The 19,529-nt window shown below is 56.4% G+C and overlaps 2 protein-coding genes across 2 annotated transcripts in view; one reads left to right on the top strand and one right to left on the bottom strand.

Moving 5' to 3' along the window:
* MRC2 (mannose receptor C type 2) overlaps positions 1–12,364 on the top strand; it is a 56,625-nt gene extending 44,261 nt beyond the window's left edge. The window contains exons 13-30 of the mRNA XM_044921496.1: positions 652–794; positions 1,889–1,991; positions 2,275–2,413; positions 2,525–2,560; positions 2,882–3,042; positions 3,142–3,209; positions 3,936–4,036; positions 4,330–4,472; positions 7,502–7,616; positions 7,746–7,909; positions 8,074–8,182; positions 8,703–8,941; positions 9,083–9,251; positions 9,344–9,493; positions 9,816–9,935; positions 10,136–10,315; positions 10,772–10,798; positions 11,029–12,364. Of these exons, the coding sequence (XP_044777431.1) occupies positions 652–794; positions 1,889–1,991; positions 2,275–2,413; positions 2,525–2,560; positions 2,882–3,042; positions 3,142–3,209; positions 3,936–4,036; positions 4,330–4,472; positions 7,502–7,616; positions 7,746–7,909; positions 8,074–8,182; positions 8,703–8,941; positions 9,083–9,251; positions 9,344–9,493; positions 9,816–9,935; positions 10,136–10,315; positions 10,772–10,798; positions 11,029–11,249 (2,388 nt within the window). The 3' untranslated portion in view covers positions 11,250–12,364. The remainder of the gene's footprint in view (positions 1–651; positions 795–1,888; positions 1,992–2,274; positions 2,414–2,524; positions 2,561–2,881; positions 3,043–3,141; positions 3,210–3,935; positions 4,037–4,329; positions 4,473–7,501; positions 7,617–7,745; positions 7,910–8,073; positions 8,183–8,702; positions 8,942–9,082; positions 9,252–9,343; positions 9,494–9,815; positions 9,936–10,135; positions 10,316–10,771; positions 10,799–11,028) is intronic.
* A 6,188-nt stretch (positions 12,365–18,552) lies between these two features.
* The window catches only part of MARCHF10 (membrane associated ring-CH-type finger 10), a 73,453-nt gene continuing 72,476 nt past the window's right edge, over positions 18,553–19,529 (bottom strand). Inside the window, exon 11 of the mRNA XM_044921841.1 lies at positions 18,553–18,599. Coding sequence (XP_044777776.1) covers positions 18,553–18,599 — 47 coding nt within the window. The remainder of the gene's footprint in view (positions 18,600–19,529) is intronic.

A 19,529-nucleotide genomic window follows, 5' to 3' on the forward strand; every position in this document is an offset into this window, starting at 1 on the left:
GTGGGGCCCAGCCACAGTCTGGGCAACTGGGCCCCAGAGACACTGCTTCCCCACAGCAGACTGCAGACAGAGGTAAGTTCTGATGACACTCTTGCCAGTGGAATCTCAGGTCTGGTACATCGTAGGTGCTCACTGAACAGGAGGAATTGAAAAAAACAAACAAACATAGAGATAACCAGTTTCAGAGGTTCCCAAATGTTGGGGCTGGGCTGGCTGCTTTTCAAAATCACCTGGGCAGCTTGATAAAAATAAATTCCAGGCTGCCATTTTGGGGACTGGGATTCACTAGGTTGGGGCAGGGCCCAGTTCTCTGATTTTTAAACTCTGCCGGGTTTGGGAGCCACTAACGTAGTCCAGAGTCTTTTATGACATGAGGAAACTGAGTCCAGGGAGGGGAAGGGACTTGCCCACAGCAAACTGTGGCTCCCCTGGGAGGAGAGCCCAGGTCTTGGGCTGGTTTGGGGGTCTGGGCAGGGGGTGTTGTCTAGGAGCTGGCTCCCCTCCCCTGGGGCTCATTCTCTGATGAGCAGGATTATCTTAGCTAGCCTGCACCCCTGTCCTGTGAGGCCCCAGCCCTCCTCCCTACTGCTGTCATGGGAGGGCAGGTGGACCAGTAGGGACAGCTTAGACACCTGGACTTTGTTCCTGTAGGTGTTCAGCTCAGAGCGGCTGCAGGACAAGAAGACCTGGGTGCAGGCCCAGGGGGCCTGCCAAGAGTTGGGGGCCCAGCTGCTGAGCCTGGCCAGCTATGAGGAGGAACATTTTGTGGCCAACATGCTCAACAAGATCTTCGGGTACTGAGCCTGGGGCAGTGGCCTGCATGCACCTGTGTGGGCTCTTGGTTTTGCTGGGCACAGGGCAGGGGGCAAGGTGAAGGCGCCCTCAGGGAGGCCTGTCTGAGGGCTCAGAATGACCTGTGTATCCGCAGCGAATGTCAGGACCATCCTGTCCTCCCTCAGGGAGCCCTGGTCTCCCCGGTTGCTCACCAGTGTCAGGGAACCAGCAGTGCCCCCCTCAGACTCACGGCCTTTTACAAAAGTAACTGCCCTCCCCATGCCTCCTCCATGGCAAAATCTGATCCAAGTTGAGCGCCCCTCGCCCCCAACACCATTCCCGTAACAGCCCACTCTCCTCAATAAACAGCCTTTCCTGAGAGACAGGAGGAGAAAAGCTACAAAAATGAGCATCTGCCCCTGAGGGTCCCTCCAGGACCCCATGTCTGTCCTGTGGGCCTCCTATGACACCCAGCACCTATAATCCCTTAGCATTGGAAAAATCCGAGTGGATCCAGGCTTCCCAAGATCTTAATTCCCAGGGACGTGTCTTTCCAGCAAACATCAAGATTACATTATTTGACTAGTAATTGTAGCTCTCATCGATGGCCTCTCACCATGTCTCGGGTACTGCACTAAACACTGAATCCTCCCTGGGTCTCTTCTTCAGCCCTAGGAAGTAGACATTATCATGGACCGATGTGGGCTGATAGAGAGGTTGGGTTATTTGCCTGCGGTCAGGGAGCCGCTCCACGGGCGAACTGCCGCTGGAATCTGCTGCTATCTGATTCCACAGCCCCAGGTCTATGCTCCATCTCCATCGACTTACTAAACTCCCTGAAGTGAAAACCTAGTCTTGCTGGCAGGGCAAACCCCACCCACAGGGAAGCCAGGGAAGGGAGCCAGGCCACCCACCCCCAGTGAGCTGGGCGCCTGGTCCAGCTAGGTCAGTTCTCTCTGGGGAGAGAACTTTTTAAAGGTGGCCCCAACAGTGTATTGCCGGTGAGTGTGAAGCCCAGATGGAGGGGCCCCAGGCCCTTGGGACTGCCCAGGTCACCCGCACCTGCTCCTCTCATCCCCATCTCTTCTGTCCCCACCCCCGCGTTGTGCTGAAGTGAATCAGAGCCCGAGATCCACGAGCAGAACTGGTTCTGGATCGGCCTGAACCGTCGAAACCCGGGAGCGGGGCAGAGCTGGCGCTGGAGCGACGGCCTTGGGGTGAGCCGGCCTAGAGGGGGCTGGTCAGGAGGTGGGCGGGGCCCGGGTAGGCGCGGCTTGGGGTGGGCGTGGTCCTTCGAGGGCGGGACAGAGCCTGGCGGTGGGCGAGGTTTAGCCGAGTTATAGGGTCTTTGGCCAGAGCCCGCAGGTTAAGAAAAGGGAGGCGGGGCGTCCAGCCCGGGTTGGGGGTTCGCAGCTCAGGCCCGGCCTTTTGTACATCTGTTCTGGGGACGCGGAGGCCTGCGCCTCGTGCCTGACAACCTTCTCCCACTCCGACCTCCAGTTCTCTTACCACAATTTCGACCGGAGCCGGCACGACGACGACGACATCCGGGGCTGTGCAGTGCTTGACCTGGCCTCGCTGCAGTGGGTGGCCATGCAGTGCGAGACGCAGCTGGACTGGATCTGCAAGATCCCTCGAGGTTGGATGGGATGGTGCTGGGAAACGGGGAAGGGGGCGAAGGGCGGCGGGGCCGGGAATCCAGGGGAGGGTCTCCTTCCCTGCAGCGTCTCTGTCCCTGTTGTCCCCATAGGCAGAGACGTGCGGGAACCCGACGTCAGCCCACAAGGTAAGGCCCCCCCCGGGCCTCCCGGCTCTCAGTGGCGTTCGGGAGAGGGTGAGGGGCGTCACCTCCAGGGCAGGGCCTAGCCGGGATGGAACGAAAGGAGTTAGGGGTTTGAGCTGAGAGAAGGGGAACCGGGGCGCCTGGAACCCTGTCGGCCTCGTCTCCAAGCAGGGGCAAGCTTGGGCCTGGAGCGGTGTCTGTCCGAGGGGCCTAGGGGTTCGCAACCCGCCTCTGCCTGCCCTTGGACCTGCCTGAGCCTTGGCCGCAGGGCGAGCAGGCGACCCCTGCCTGGCCGCCGCTCCCACACTCACACTGCCCCCGCAGGCCGGCTGGAGTGGCTGCGTTTCCAGGAGGCCGAGTACAAGTTCTTCGAGCACCACTCCACGTGGGCTCAGGCACAGCGCATCTGCACGTGGTTCCAGGCCCAGCTGGCCTCCGTGCACAGCCAGGCGGAGCTGGACTTCCTGGGTCACAACCTGCAGAAGGTGAGCACCCCAGTGACCATGGGCCAGCAGGCAGGGGAGGGTAGGCCTGGCGAGAGGAGAGGCCCTGCCAACCCTTATCTGCCTGACCGGTTTCCCCAGTTGTCCCCGGGCCAAGAGCAGCACTGGTGGATTGGCCTGCACACTGCAGAGAGTGATGGGCGTTTCAGGTAGGAGCCTTCCAGGGTCAGCAGGTGTGGGAGGGAGCGGGTGCCTGGATGGCCAGCCACGACCCCAGATAGGAGCTAGGGAGGCCACCCACAGAGACTGATAGACCTGGATTTGAATCCAGCTCCGTTCCTCCCTGGCTGTGTGGCCTTGATCAATGATTTAACCTTTGTGGGCCTTGATTTTCTCATCGAAAAATGAGCATAATGAGGCCTGTCTGGTAGGATTGCTCTGAGGATTAGAAAAAAGGTATGTGAAGTCCTTAGCACAGCATCCAGTACATAACTGGGCACCAAATAATGGCAGCTCCTATTATGCCGAGGCCACTCATGAATAAGGCCCCCTCAGGACATGGGCAAGAACATATGATGTCCTCCGGAGGGGCCTCTTTGTGTTCAGTACCCACCTGCCATTCATGAGGGGGCTCGAGGCAGGAGGGACCAGGAGCACATGCATATCTGAGCACACTGTTGCCCTTGGACCTCTGCTCTGGGATTCTTGGACTTTTCTAGTTAGAGAATGAGTGCCCAGGGAGGGCTGGACCTTACCTGGACGCACCAGGTCTTTGGGTCCCCAGTGACCCGGAGCTCAGTAGCCTCACTCTCAGCCTGTAGCCACTGAGCCCCTGGACTCGGGCCCTGCCTTGCCCCCCATCTCGGTGGCCTTCATTGCTGTATACAACGGAGATTGGGCCTGGGGCGAGTCATCTCTGTTCCATGTTGTTGCAGGTGGACAGATGGTTCCATCATAAACTTCATCTCCTGGGCACCCGGTAAACCTCGGCCCATTGGCAAGGATAAGAAATGTGTATACATGACCGCCAGCCGAGGTGAGGGCGAGGGCGGGGCACAAAGGGTGCAGAAGCTGGGGAGAGGGTTGACGTTGGGGCAGTGCGGTGAGCTTGGGCAGGCCCATCAGTCTCTTCTCATTCTCTTTTTTCCCACAACCCAAGAGGGGCTAGACCCAGAGAGGGGGCCTGTCCCCATGATCCAGCAGCCACAGAGGACTGGAGTTCGGAGCTGGACACGGGCACCTGATCCCCATGTCCTCTTCTTAGGGCATGAGGCAAGGGTGCTGCCGGCCCTGCCCTGTGCTAGAGTGACTGCCCTACTCTTTCTGCAGAGGACTGGGGGGACCAGAGGTGCCTGATGGCCTTGCCCTACATCTGCAAGCGCAGCAACAGCACTGGAGAGCCCCAGCCCCCGGACCTGCCACCCACAGCCCTGGGGGGCTGCCCCTCTGGTTGGAACCAGTTCCTCAACAAGGTAGGAGGTGGGGAGGGGCCACCCAGTAGAGTCAGGGGAGAGGATGTGAATGTAGGAAGGCCAAGCTTCAGGAGTCCTGGCCTTTTGGCAACATCAAAGTCATGGCCTCTTGCCTACTTGGCCCCAATGCCAGGGCTAGACTCCTGGGAAAGTAATTTTATATAGTGCCCTTGCTAATCTACCAGGGAAGGAGGGTGTCCACATAGTTTGGTGAGTTTTCTAGATTAGTTGCCACACATTTTGATAATGAACTCCTATTAGTAAAACACAAGATTGAACATACAAAATATGTGTGTCTACATTATATATGTGTGTGTAAATAAATATATATTTACTTCTGTACTAATCGACTAATGTTATATATAGTAAACTGTGCACAAGAACAAAAGAATATAAAGCATGAGATAAAGATTGAAAAAGTATTTTTTTTAAAGATTTTATTTATTTGAGAGAGAGAGCGAGCATGAGCAGGGGGGAAGGGCAGAGGGAGAGGGAGAGGGAGAAGCAGACTCCCCTCCTGAGCAGGAAGCCCAACATGGGGCTTGATCCCAGGACCCTGAGATCATGACCTGAGCCGAATGCAGACGCTTAACCGACTGAGCCACCCAGGCGTCCCTGAAAAAGAGTATTTTTAAGTTTAAAAAACTTTTCTTTATTAGTGGTATGAGAAAAGTATTCAAAAATGATCAATTATAATAATTATCATCTTTAAATAATTTAAATAAGAGCAAGGTGATTGCATATATTTCATTCTTTTTAAAAAATTTTGGTTTGACACTTTGTGATTTGGGACTTCACAGGTCTTGTCTGAAGTTCGAATTACTTTAATGGTTATTGTAGATGAAAAAGTTGCTTCACAAAGACAAAATATCAAAATGGAAAAGGTCGGCCTTTGTGGGCTGGGCTTTCTTCATTTTTCAGTCCTTCTACCAATGAAACAAAGGTTTTAGTGTAAAAATCGGCTAGTACATTTCTGCATTCTAAACCAATCTGCCTCACAAACTAATCAGAAGACCTGATTTAAGACGCTTTAAGAACAAGTATTTGGAAGATTTTTTGAAACCGTTAGGGAATTCTTTTCCCAAGGGTTTTGAGCATGCAGATGGGAAAGTTGGTGGCAGTAACATTAATCAGAAGGAAGACGTTTCTAGACATGTCTGCAGAATGTTCCTTCTAGAGGGTGAGCTTCTTTCCCAAAGTGGTTACTTTTGCACTCCTGGGCTGATTGATCAGACCTGATTAGATCGTCATTGTTTTTATCCGGTGGCTGACAAGAGCTTGTCCCAGGAAGAGAGGAGCACTATTTTCTTGTTAATGCTGGCATCACGAGTCTGAGCCCCGATCCGTGCTTTCTTTGCGATAAAACCACTGAGCCGGATTGGGAGGATTAGATTAGTTAACACTAGCTCATATAATCCGTAAATCTTTGTCCTGCGTTGGAGGGTAGCCAGCCCCTTAGTGTCATGGAGCTCTTACTGTCTTCAGAATATTCAAGCGAATATTTTATCTTTTCGACCTTAAAAAAAAAAAAAGGTAACACGTCTATTATTACAACTTGGGAAAAAACAGAAAGAAAGAAAATACAACTCACTCATCCTTATTTCCAGAAATAACCCCTATTAATATTTGTTACTCTGCTTCCTGCCTTTTTGCACCTAATTGAGATCATACTACATAACACGATTTTGTATCCAGCTTTTCTTTCTCAGTGTTCTATTTTGAGCATTTTTCTCATGTCATCACATTTTTCCAAAAATTTATTCTCTTGGCTTTTTCCACCAGATATAAAACAGAATATATGGTATATATGTACTTGGTCTCTTTCTTGATGTGTCAGCATCATTGTAAAGATACCGGTTACTCCCCTGTCAGAAGCCTTTGAAGTATGCGAGGCTGCCTGTCCCTTCACTACCTGGCCCCAGACACCTTGCTTTACTAGGTCTCTGCCCTCTGTTACAGCCCTCTAGCATTTGGATGTAGGGAGAGAGAGTGAAGGCCCGCCTCTCCCCCTAGCTTTAAGCTCCTGGAGGGCAGGGCCCCTGGCCATGGACATACCACCTAATACACTTGCACATGGTAGGGAGGCCCCGACTGTTTGCTGGACTGAGCTGATATTTCTTCTCTTTCGCTGCTGATATGATGTGACCTTGCTGGTTCTAATTTTATGACTAATTTTACTAGTTATTTAAAGGAGGCCTCAGAGTAGCTCTGAACTACTTCTGTGAAATGAAATGCAAGGGCTTTGTGATAAACCTCTCCCAAACTCTTGCATTATTTCTGGGTTTACAGTTTTCTACCCCAAATCTGACATCAGAAAGCTGATGCTAGAACTCATCCCCATAGTAAGAGCGTCCCCTTGTGTAAGCACTTACTCTCGTGTCATGCACTGTTCTCTTTAACTCTTAACATGACCCCAAAAGACAGATATTTTTATTCCCACCCATTTTACAGAAAGGTTAAGTCAGATCTGGAACCTGACCTGCACCTGCTCCCTGACCCTCTTTGCGACTCCAAAGCTTCCTTCCTTTTTTTCTTCCCCATCGCACTCAGGAGGGAAATCACTGGAAATCATTCATTTTCAAATAGTCTTCACTTGAGAGATTTCCCACCCAGCTGCTGCCTAACAAAGATCATTCAGACATGAAGATAAGAGTGTTGTATGGATGAACATTAAGTTCACAGGACAAGTAACAGATTTCAGGCAACACTTGGGAAGGCGTTTAGCTGAAATCGAGACAGACCTTGTCCCCGCGCATGGCCCAGGGGCTCTCGTCATAGGTAGTAGATCGTTTGGTGGCCTAAGGACGTCCTGCCACTTACAGACTCCCCCTGAGCGTTGGCAGGTGGACGTGAATGTGCTGTGCCAGGCTGAGAGGCTCGAGGAGCCCCAGATGTCCTGGTTCTGTTCTGTTGTCTTCACGGCCCTCGAAGCCTCCCCAGGGCCTGCCGCTGAGGGCTACACAGCAGAGTTTCTGGGTCTGTGGGACAGGGCGGTGGAGCTGGACATCATGCCTTCCCCTCCGCCCCAGTGTTTCCGAATCCAGGGCCAGGACCCCCAGGACCGTGTGAAGTGGTCAGAGGCACAGTTCTCCTGTGAACAGCAAGAGGCCCAACTGGTCACCATTGCAAACCCTTTAGAGCAAGGTAGGGCCAGCGCATGGGAAGGCCCCAGTATCCTCTGACACAGCCCTTCTCCCCCCCAAAAAATGGCTAGAGCAGAGCGGGCAAGGGGCTGTCCTGTTGCTCATAACTCTCTCTTCTGGGGGACTGTAGCATTCATCACGGCCGGCCTGCCCAATGTGACCTTTGACCTTTGGATTGGCCTCCATGCCTCTCAGAAGGACTTCCAGTGGGTGGAGCAGGAACCTCTGCTGTATACCAACTGGGCCCCTGGGGAGCCCTCTGGCCCTAGCCCTGCTCCTGGCAGCAACATACCGGTGAGGAGGCCCCTCGCTCTGCTCCCTGCCCCAAAACCCGCGGCCCTCGCCTTCACTCCCAGGGTCTCCCCTCTTCCAGCCTCTTTGCTCAGAGAGCAGCCCTCTGGGGGCAGCGGCACAGGGCAGAGCTGCCGGGGCTCCTCTGAGCGGCTCCCTCCCCCCAGACCAGCTGTGCAGTGGTCCTGCACAGCCCCTCCGCTCACTTCACTGGCCGCTGGGACGATCGGAGCTGCACGGAGGAGACACACGGCTTCATCTGCCAGAAGGGCACAGGTAGGCATCAGCCGTGAAATTGGGAACATCCGCACGGGCCCGATGCTGTGGGTCTTGCTGCGAGGAATGACGAAACACGGTCCCTGACCTCAGGGGGTCCCTTGGGTCACCCCAGAGTCCACTATCTGCTTGGGAAGAAGACCGGGTGCCAATCAGAGGGAAAGGCAGTGAGGATCGAGGGATCTCAGGAGGAAGATTTGGGGGTCTGGGGGGCTGACCAGGGGCAGCCAGACACTGGGCATGCCTGGTGTCAGGGAACCTGAAGTTGTGCGTCTGAGGCCCCCGCGGCTCCGTGCCTGTTCTACAGGGGTTCCTGGGGTGGGAGTAGGTCAAGGCCGCTTCCTCTGTGGCTCGGCAAGAACGTTACTAGTAACAGAGGCAAACACTGTCCGTCTGTGCCAGGCGCTGGGCCCACTGGAGACCTAGTCTCTGCCCAATGTCTGGTGATCCCCCAGCTTCATGCCTGGGAATGGGGTGAGGGGGGCAGAGCCCGGCCTGAGCCCTGCCCCCTTCCCTGTAGACCCTTCCCTGAGCCCATCCCCGGCAGCGTCGCCCCCTGCCCCCGGCACTGAGCTCTCCTACCTCAATGGCACCTTCCGGCTGCTGCAGAAGCCTCTTCGCTGGCAGGACGCCCTCCTGCTGTGTGAGAGCCGCAACACCAGCCTGGCCCGCGTGCCGGACCCCTACACCCAGGCCTTCCTTACGCAGGCCGCCCGAGGGCTGCGCACCCCACTCTGGATCGGGTTGGCCAGTGAGGAGGTGCGCCGGGACCGCTCCCCCGATTGCCAACCCCCCCCCACCGGTCTCCTCCTGACTCCTTGCCTTACCTTACCTGCCTCTGTCCCCCCCCCACTACCGCCGGCCCCCTTCCTCCCACCCTGACGGCCCCCTCGTGCCCAGGGCTCCCGGCGCTACTCCTGGGTCTCGGAGGAGCCGCTGAGCTACATGAGCTGGCAGGACGGGGAGCCCCAGCAGCCAGGGGGCTGCGCCTACGTGGACGTGGACGGGGCCTGGCGCACCGCCAGCTGCAACACCAAGTTGCAGGGGGCTGTCTGCGGCGCGAACAGCGGTGAGTGGGGTCGAGGGGTGGGCAGGGTGTAGGCTGTCCCGGGGAGCACTCTGGGCCACTTCCTCAATCCTGCACCCCTCCCCTCCCCACAGGGCCCCCTCCTCCCCGAAGAATAAGCTACCACGGCAGCTGTCCCCAAGGGCTGGCCGACTCGGCGTGGATCCCCTTCCGGGAGCACTGCTACTCCTTCCACATGGAGCTGCTGCTGGGCCACAAGGAGGCGCTGCAGCGCTGCCAGAGAGGTGGGCCAGTGCAGGCCAGAGCCCCCACGGGGTCATTTCAGGCGGTGACCCCTGTCGTGGGCGCTTAGAGGCTCCCGGAACGCAGTCCCCGTGCTGCACCCCACCCACAGGCAGCTGGCACACGGAAGCGCCCCATCAGTTTCCAATACACAGAGCCCATGTGTGGCATCACACGTCAGTAACCCCGGACCTACGGGCACCCACACACAGATGTGCACTCCGCACCACCCTCCACTCAGGCTGGGGCCTCTCTTGGGGGGGGGGTCCTCTGCTACCCCAGGGGGACCACTGTCATCCTGATGTGGGCCTCCCTTGTGTCCAGCGGGTGGGGCGGTCCTGTCCATTCTGGACGAGATGGAGAACGTGTTTGTCTGGGAGCACCTGCAGAGCTCTGAGGGCCAGAGTCGGGGTGCCTGGCTGGGCATGAACTTCAACCCCAAAGGTGGGTACCCCTTGTGTGGCATCGGGAAGGAGGGTGAAGCCTCAGGGGTTTGGGGGGGACGCCTTCCACCAGGGCTTGGTGGGGGTGGGGACTTGCGGGAGGTGAGAATCAGTTGGAGAACAGGCGTGCTCTCTCCCACCAGCACCTGCTCCTCCTCATCTCCTCTCCCCCATGCCCCCTCGATGTCTGCTTTCCCGTAGGAGGCACCCTGGTCTGGCAGGACAACACAGCTGTGAACTACTCCAACTGGGGGTCCCCTGGCCTGGGACCCAGCATGCTGAGCCACAACAGCTGTTACTGGATCCAGAGCAGCAGCGGGCTTTGGCGCCCCGGTGCCTGCGCCAACATTACCATGGGTGTCGTCTGCAAGCTCCCGCGAGGTGAGCGCCCGGCGGATGCGCCGCTCGGCCTCCTGCCGCCCCCACGCAGCCGGTGCTGGGCCTGGGCCAGGGGCTGGCGTCTCATTCTGCCCGTGACCCAGCGGATGGGAGGGCACGAAGAGACAGGCCCCGGGGCCGCCGGGATCCTCCCCTGGGATAAACGGGTCTGTAGGAGGGACCGGCCCTTCCTACAAATTTCCAAACTAGACAGCAAACCCATCATTTTGTAGCGGTTAAGGGCATGGACAGGGTAAACCACTTACCAACTCTGTGACCTTGGGCAAGTTCCTTAAAGTCGATGGCCTCAGTTTCTTCATATGCAAAATGAGGGTAATAACTGTACCTATGAGATCAAATGGGCTAATCAAGCGGCTGGCACGCAGGAAGTGCTCTCTGCTTGCTTATTATTACTATCACGTCTTCAGTTATTAACGGGTCCCTCCCTCTTCCTTGCAGCCGAGGAGAGCAGCTTCTCGCCATCAGGTGAGTCCCACGCAGGGCTGAGATGAGTCCTCTCCCGCCTTGGCCTTGGCCCAGCATGCCGGGCAGCGGGGGGGCCGTGGGGGGGTAGCTGGGGGGCAGCCGGGGGCGGGCGGGGGTGCAGCCAGGGGGCAGCGGGGTGCAACCGGGGGGCGGGCGGGGGGCAGCAGGGGGGTGGGGGGCACACCGGGGGGGCGCAGCCTCCCCACTGAATGTTGGGCTTGCTGCAGCAGCGCTCCCCGAGAACCCAGCCGCCCTTGTGGTGGTGCTGATGGCGGTGTTGCTGCTCGGGGCCCTGCTGACCGCAGCCTTGATTCTCTACCGGCGGCGACAGAGCGCCGAGCGTGGGACCTTCGAGGGCGCCCGCTACAGCCGCAGCGCCTCGGGCCCCGGCGAGGCCACCGAGAAGAACATTCTGGTGTCTGACATGGAAATGAATGAGCAGCAGGAGTAGAGCCAAGGGCGGTGGGCAGGGTGGGCACAGGAGGAATGGGGAGGCCGGGCCCTGGGTCAGCCGGGCCCCCCACCAGCTGCCAGTCCAGGTGGCCTATGGAGGGGTGCCTTTGGGAGCCACTGTTGGGAGCTGGGGCTGATCAGGGCCTGGCTGGTGGGGTCCCTCCTCCCATGAGGGCTGGGCTGAGACCTGGCTGAGTGCAGAGTGGTGTTTCCCTTTGGGGGGGGGCTAAGGTCTTGTCACCTGGACCTGTGTCCCCACAGTGACCAGAAGCAGGACGGGAGCCTCTTTCTGCCCCTTTCTCCCCAGGCCCCCCTGCCCAGGCCTGCTGACCCATGCCCCAGGACCCCCTCCTCATTGCAGAGCCCGAGGACCCTCCCCTGAGCCCTCAGCCAGCCTCTGTTGCTTCTGTCCTTCCTGGCAGCCTTGGCCCTGAGACCCTCTCCCCCTTCCGTCCCCCTGCTTCTCATGCAGCCCTTCCTTCTGAGCCAGGGCCCCAGGGTTTGGGGAGCCTGTGGCTCATGGTGGGTGTCAGCTGAGGCGGCCAAGCATCTGTCATTCCTGTGCCGGCTGCGGTGGCCCATGGGGCATGGAGGAGGGGCCTGGCTTGGGCCTGAGAACTAGGGCCCCACTGGGGTGTCAGCTGGGCTGGAAACAGGACTGGGAGAGACACCCTGACCCCCAGGGGGTAACCGGGCTAAGGTGTCATCTCCTGCTGGTTGGGGGAGGGCTCTGTCCCTAAAGAGTCCCCTGTGGGGACCAAAGTAAGTTCCCTAACGTTTCTAGCTCCTGCCTCTGGTTGGAAGAGAGAGGGGAGGGGGTTGCCAGAGTCCTGGGGGGCCCAGAAGCAGGAGACCGCCCTCTAGTGGGGCCCAGAGGAACAGTGCCCGAGCTCCTGGAGGGGCCCAGTCCCAGGGCGCTGACTCAGTGCCTTTCCAAGAGGCCAGGACCCCCGCCCAGGCTGGGGCGACGGCCAGTTCCTGTGCCATGGGGCGCGGGACAATGGGAACACAGACTCAAAGACATGGTCCTTTTCTGTAGTTCTTAATTTTTTTTAATGTGCCATTATTGTGAAAAAAAAAGAAAAGCAAACAAATAAAACACCTTTAAGAGGCTTGAGAGAGAAGGGTTTCGGCTCTGTTCTGTTGTCAGCCTTGTTCCTCACACCGCCTCAGAGATAAATGTCGTGTGTGGAGCTCGAGTCGTGTGTTCCTTCTGCAGTCCTCCATTTTGCTTCTATCTCTGGGCCCCGCAGAGACGCTCTGCACTCTGGTCTCTTCTTCTGGGCCCTTGCCTTTCTGGGCCTGCTCCCCATGTTCGCTGTGACTGGGGATGAGTGTGTGGGTGACAGCTGTGTGCGCTCGGGCAGCTTAGCTCACCTTTCACCATGTGCGAGATGGGGGGACGCACTTCCTGGGGTTGCTTTAAGGCTATTTGAGGATTAAATGAGATCATCTGTGCCAAGCAGTGAGCCCAGGGGCTCCGAGCTCATGCAGTAAGTGCTACTGTTATTTGGGGGCTGTGGTTCCCAGGGGAGCGTTCGAGGTGCCCCGGTCAGCCCTGGGCGGGGGCGGTGGGGGGGGTTGCCGTCCTACCTGCCTCTGAGCTGTGAGCAAGCGTGAGCAAGCGCGGATTTGTCCTTGCGGAGTTTGGGCTCGGGGCAGGGCCTCTCGGGACGTCCCTCCCAGCAGTATTCACTCAGGACCTCGGAGCTGGAGACCGAGCAGCCAGCAAAGAGAAGGCTCTGCTAGGAAGTGACGGACAACTCTGCCAGTCCTGCGAGGTGCTGTGGGGAAGGCCTAAACGGGCCGCGGAGAGGGGCTGTTAGTTTGGGCTGGGCGGTGGGGCAGGGTCTCGGCAGGGGAAGTGAGATGAACCTGAAGAAGGCGAGGGAGTGATCGATGCAAACATCTAGGCAGGTGGCGGCAGGGGGCTGTGTGGGGGGCCCCCCCACCGTGGTGGTCCCTGTGCTGCGGAGGCCCAGCAAGGCCAGGCTGGCTGGACGGTGGGGAAGGGGAGCGAGGACAAGCCGGATTGCCCCAGTGCCCCAGGCCGTGAAGGCCGTGGTGGAGAGTATGGATGTTATTTCAAGTCTAGTAGGAAGTCCTAATCCAGCTGTCCCCTGAGGACGGTGGTGTGGACCTCGGCAGTGTCACATTCTGGACGCACACGTGTGTTGCACACGTGCTTTACCTCATTCGTGATTTTTTTTTTTTAAAGATTTTTTATTTATTTATTTGATAGAGAGAGACAGCGAGAGTAGGAACACAAGCAGGGGGAGTGGGAGAGGGAGAAGCAGGCTTCCCGCGGAGCCGGGAGCCCGATGTGGGACTCGATCCCAGGACCCTGGGATCATGACCTGAGCCGAAGGCAGACGCTCAACGACTGAGCCACCCAGGCGCCCACCTCATTCGTGATTTTTTTAAAACAAGTTTCTATTGTTCTGAATAGGTAATACCACCACGTGGTTCAAGGCCTAAACCTAAACGGTACGAAAAGATACACATCGAGAAGTCCAGGGCTTTTGGCCTGGACAGCAGGGTAAATGGGGTGCCCGTTTTTGAGCCAGGGAGCCCCGGGGGGTGGGGGGGGGCTGGTGAATCCATGACTGAGGCGGAGCCGGAGGCCCTTCTCACGATCTCTCCCCTCTGCAGCCCCAGCAGCGGATTTCCTGACGGGCAGCAGCAGGGCCCCGTGGACGGATCTGGTCACTTTGGGAGGGAGCCCCAATCCCATGGAGGGGGGGTTCCTTAATGATTAATCCACTTCACCCTGAAGTGATTTGCTCTCCAAATTGGGAAAGGGCTCCCTTTGTGAGTTAAGTGCGCTGCCATTGTCTGCAGCTCAAAAGACAGCTCCACCAGGCCGCAGGGAGCCCCCTGGGGCACAGGCCCTCTGGGAAGCACGTCGCTGACCCTTGCCCTAGGAGAGAAGTGAAGCTGGGAGTGAAGGCAGGGGCACGGGATCCCTGGGGGTGGGGGGAGCAGCCGAGGAAGCCGAGGACGCAGATGCCCAGTGCTGCCTGGGGGTAGTGATGGTGAGTGTCCAGAGGTTTAAATCATTCCAGAAATACCTGTCCTGGCTCTCCTTCCCACCCCTCAGGTGGCTGTCGTCCCCACCAGAGCCCTGCTCCCCACCCAAAAGCATTTCAGACAGCTTCACAGGCACCTGGGGGCCCCCCATAAACCTTGTTCTGAGCCTTTCTGCTTGGGAGCTGCCCAGAGGAGGGTAAGGGGATGCTCTGGCAGCTCTCTGTCGCGGCAGGAGGAAGGCTCTGGGCCAGGGTGGGTGGGGGGGTTTGGGGGGGTTGCCATTTGCCTCTGATTCCGGGACAGTGCTGGTTCTAGTGGGGTACACAGCCTCCTGCCCTTCTGCTCGTTTCAGTTCGGTAAACATTAAGCACTCCTCTGCGACCATCCTTGCTGGGGGTAAGATGCCCTGAGACCCAGCCCGGTGGGCTTGGCAGAGGGCACGGTATGCCCGGCACCAAGGCCAACCTTCACTTGCAGGGCTAAGCTGGCTCAGCTCTGGCCCCCAGGATGCTCAGTGACAGCTCACTGGAGCCATGAATGAACGGGAGAACAGTGTCAGGCCTGCTCACCACCTCTCCTTGTCAAGGCAGAGATGGCCTCCTCCCAGGTGTCTTGGCAGAGCCGGCCTGGCCCAGTGGGCAACACTGTGAGGCGGCAGGGGTGAGGAGCCAGCCAGCCACACCACATGGCTTTCCTGGAACAGGGCCGGCTGAGCCCTGCCAAGCTGCCTTGAGCATCAGCGCTTGAGCGTGTTACAGGCACAAGGTAGAGCATTGTGTCTGGAGGGACCCGGAGAAAGGGGGGCAGGCAGAGGAAAGGGGAAAAGGAGAGGAAATAGGGAGGGGCCTAGAGGGGGGACAAGGAGATGAAAGTGCCCAGACGTTCCGGCCTTTATCTTAGGGGTCAGGGCTGCCAAGAGGCCCCAGGAAAGGGCTGACTTGGATCCTGACTCCCACCAGGGTCGGCACCACTCGAGCTGTAGATTGCAGTCCCTCCTTGTCCAGAAAAGCAGGCAGGCTGCCAGCCCTCGAAGGAGGAGAGGAGCTAAGCGTGAGCAGGCGTCCCCCACCCCTTGAAATGGATTTGTCGCTGGCGCTCAATGCAAAAAAATGACTATCTTCTGATATAGCAGCAGATGGCATGAGTTTGGTTTTAGCTGTTTCCAGGAAATCCTGCTCTGCTAAGGCTTTCTGATCCAGTCGATGTTCTCCCCTTTCTTCCCCGGCACCTCTAAGTTCTGTGGCGTGTCCTGGGACCTGGTCCTTGGTCATTGAACGTCCCTGCTGGTTCATGCAGAGATGCCCTTCTTTTGCCCTTTTGTGTCTCCTCCCCAAGCCCTCCCCGCCAGGGGCTCTGGTGACCACCCATTCCCAACTTCTGGAGTTGGTTAAGGATGTTACCCTCTCTCTCAGGCAGGCCAGGAGCGTGGCCTTGGCCACCAGACTGACTTCACCTTGTAAACTTGGGCACATCACGTAACTTGCTTGAGGTTAGGTTTGTGATGGTTAATTTTATGGGTCCATTTGGATGCCCAGATAAGCTGGAAAAGCGTTATTTCTGGGTGCATCCGTGAGGGTGTTTCCAGAAGAGATTAGCATTTGAATGGGTAGCCTGAGTAAAGAGTATCTCCCTCCCCAGGGTGGGTGGGCATTCCCCAATCTGTTGAGGGCCTGAGTACAACAAAAAGGCAGAGGAAGGGTGAATTTTTCTCTCTGCTGGAGTGGGAACATCCATCTTCTCCTGCCCTGGAGAATCAGCTCTCCTGGTTCTTGGGCCTTCAGACTTGGGCTGGGACTCAGAGTGTTGGCTCCCTGCTTCTCAGGCCTGCAGGTTTGAACTGGAACGACATCACAGGCTTACCTGGGACTTTAGCTCACAGATGGCAGGTGGTGGGGCTTCTCAGCCTCCATAACTGCGTGAGCCAATCCTTCATAATAAATCTCTTTCTACATATTTATAAATATATCCTACCGGTTCTGTTTTTCTGGAGAACCCTAATTCAGGTTTCCTCTCATGTAACACGGAGTTAATATGTGCCTCACAAGCTTATTGTGGGTCTCTAGGCCCAGCTTATAGAAAGTGCTTTATAAGTGGCATCTGTGGGTTCATATTACCTTGATTTGACTTTTTCTATATATGATCTGTTGCCTCAATAAGACTATGCTCCTCGGGGGTAGGCGTCATGCATTTGTCATGTGTCCTCACAACCTGGCATATGATGGTGGTTGATACATGTTTGAGGGTCACGATGAAGCCAAAGACTTTTTAAAAAATACTCATGTTCCATCCACTGGGTCTCAACCTCTAATAGACTCTGGCAGTATTTACTCAGTTAGAAAGGGGCAAGGTAGTCCTTTTCCCCAGGGTCTTTTAATAAATGCGACTTGATTCTTTGGGCACCTCGGGCCATGAGAAGCCCCATCAGTGGGCCCCTGGGCCATCGCAATGTAGAATTAATGGTGTGGGTAGACATCAGTTCTGTGGTGTCTCTCTTTCCACCCCCAGATCTCTGAGGAGGCACTCCTGGTTTCCTGGGTCAACTGTTGAAATCATTTTCAACAACCCAACATTGGCTGACGGGAACCTGGGTGGGTCTCAGGATAGCTGCCTCAAACACTGTCACATTTTATAGCAGACTTGGCTTGTCAGAACATTTCTAGGGCCACCTCGGATTCCATCAAGCTGTCTATACAACTTAGTTTTAAATATGCATTGTTCCTTCTTAGACATTTCTCAATGTTGGCTCCTGGACAAATCTTTCATCTTCAGTCAACCTTAGAATCTGGTTGAAAAATAAAGGCCCATTTTCGCATAGAATGATTAGGGCTTGGGGCTGCATTTGTGAATGGAAGAATTTAAGATTTTAGGGGGGGTTTCATTGTTGTTGTTGTTGTTTTTTACATCAGGGAGATATTTTCAACTGGAATGGCTCTTGTAGGTTCTGTTAACATTCAAGAGCATCCTTTTGCTTTGCTCTTGGATCTTGGAGCTAGGCTGTCTGGCTATATCCACCAGTTTGCAGGAATGGAGTCACTTTAAATGTGGAGCATGTCAGGGATGGACAAGATTTTGAGGGACTTCAATCAAGTCCAGACTTCCTAAAACCCTGTTGGCAACACTGTTCATCTCGGGCGAAATCCTCTTTGCAGCAAAATCTGCAATGTCCCCTCCTGGTCTTGAAGGTGGGAGGGAGAAGCCCCTCTTTCTCTTCATTATCCCTTTCTGTCCCTCCTCTCTCTCATTCTCTGTCCCTTCCTCGATTTTTAAAGAAAATTTATTGAGGCACATCCTACAGTTACACCATAGAGCTCACCCACTGTGAGGGCACAGTTCAGTGAGCTTCAGTAAATTTATCTGGTCGGAGAAGCTTCCCCACGAACCAGTGGTACGGCAGCGTCATCAGCCAGATCCTCCTGAGCCCATTTGCAGGCAGTCTCTCCTCCTAGGCCCAACCCTGCAACCACTGATCTGTCTCTATAGTTTTGCCTTTTCTAGAAATTGCGTGTAAATCAAATCATACACTATGTTGATCTTTGTGTCTGGCTTCCTTCACTCTGCATCACGTTTTTGCGTCTATCAGTACTTCATTCCCTCCATCCTTATTTTTTGACTTATCTTTGCCTCTCTCTCATACGCACACAAACACTCAGTTTTCTCACTAACCTTCCCGGACCTTTTTTTTTTTTAAAGTAGGCTCCAGGCCCAGCACGGAGCCCAATGCAGAGCTTGAACTCACGACCCTGAAATCAAGACCTGGGCTGAGATCAAGAGTCAGGACGCTTCACCGACTGAGCCACCCAGGCACCCCTGACCTTTTTTTTTTTTTTTTCCCTAACCTCACATCTTGATCTGGTCTTTGGGCCCTAGGGTGTAAATAGGAGAGTAGTGTGGAGACTAAAAAAAAAGCACAAAAGGAAGCTGGGTGAATAAAGTTATTTTATTGAAGATGCGGCCTGATTCCACTCAGGGTGGAGGGAGGCCTGAACAGGTGCCCCGTGCAAGGGGTCAGGGGCTGCCGGGCGCCTGGGGCTTCTGGCCATGGGGGGGGCAGCAGGGCCACCAGCGGAGACTCAATGAGCCCCGGCTGCCTGGCTTGTGCCGTCGGGGACTGCGCGGGTGCCTGCTGCTGTCCCTAATGCTCAGGCCAGACCCCAAGGAGGGAGGGGCACACGGTGAAAATGGTAACTGTAAACACTGTGGTTTCAGTTTCAGTGTAGAAAAAGCGGCTGTGGGGAGATGTCTTCGCAGAGCTCCGGGGGCCAGCTGCCTTGCTAGACGACGGGGCTGTTGCTGTCATTTCCATCCCCCAGCTCAGAACCTGGAAGGCAAGGAGGTGTCTCAGGCTGGAGGGCCATGGTGGACGGTGAGCTCTGCCGATGAGGGTGTGCCCCCTCCTGCCCCCACTCCAGCCCTGGGCGTGTGCGCATGCACACACACACACACACACACACGCACGCACGCCACAGTGCCTAGAACAGTGTGAGTAACAGAGGCTGCTCTCTCTGGAATCCTGGAATGCCCCTCTGAGCTTCCAGGCAGGCTAGGACAGAGGGGCCATAAGCCCCTCAACAAAAGCGCCTAGGTCCACATCCTCACCCGACCTGGGGCAGCAAAGGTTTGCAGGCGGAATCCTTGGAGGAGCCCTGCCTCCTCTCAGGGTAATGCCCCCACATGCTCGCCCCTTTCCTTAACCTGGCACGGAAATCGGGGGGGAGGGGGTTTGCCTAGGTCTTTAAGAAATCTTTCAGACATCAAACGACTGGAGGTAGAGGGCCATGTGACGGGAGGAAGAGGAGCAAAGAGGCAGTCGGAAGGCAGTGGGGTCTGAGTGGAGGAGGTGGAGTCTGGGGGGGGCGGTTTTTATTCTTGGGGGAGACTCTTGTTTTCAATATACTTTTCCCACTGGCTTGAGTGAGTGCTCCCAGACTGTCTGGAAACCAGTGAAGGGCAAAGAGCAGGAGCAATTGACATGCCCCCATCGTACCAGGACCCTCTCAGCCTCTACCTCAGCTACAGGGAGGCCCCAGGCCCACGAGCTGCCTCTGGGCCCTCGCCTATCCTGTTCTGTCCCCCAAAACTAGTTTCCTTGACCTGTGTGTCTGGGGGTGAGCTGGTCCGGCCCAGCCTTTGGCCTGACGACCCTCAAGCCTGCTCCTGTCCACACCCGTGTGGATGGCCACAGGAGGTACTGTTCCCCTCCCAGGCCTTGGACTTGGCTGTGCCAGCTGGGGAGCGGCTGTGACGGGGG

This window comes from Neomonachus schauinslandi, chromosome 15 (genome assembly GCF_002201575.2).
Source record: "Neomonachus schauinslandi chromosome 15, ASM220157v2, whole genome shotgun sequence".
Lineage (NCBI taxonomy): Eukaryota > Metazoa > Chordata > Mammalia > Carnivora > Phocidae > Neomonachus > Neomonachus schauinslandi.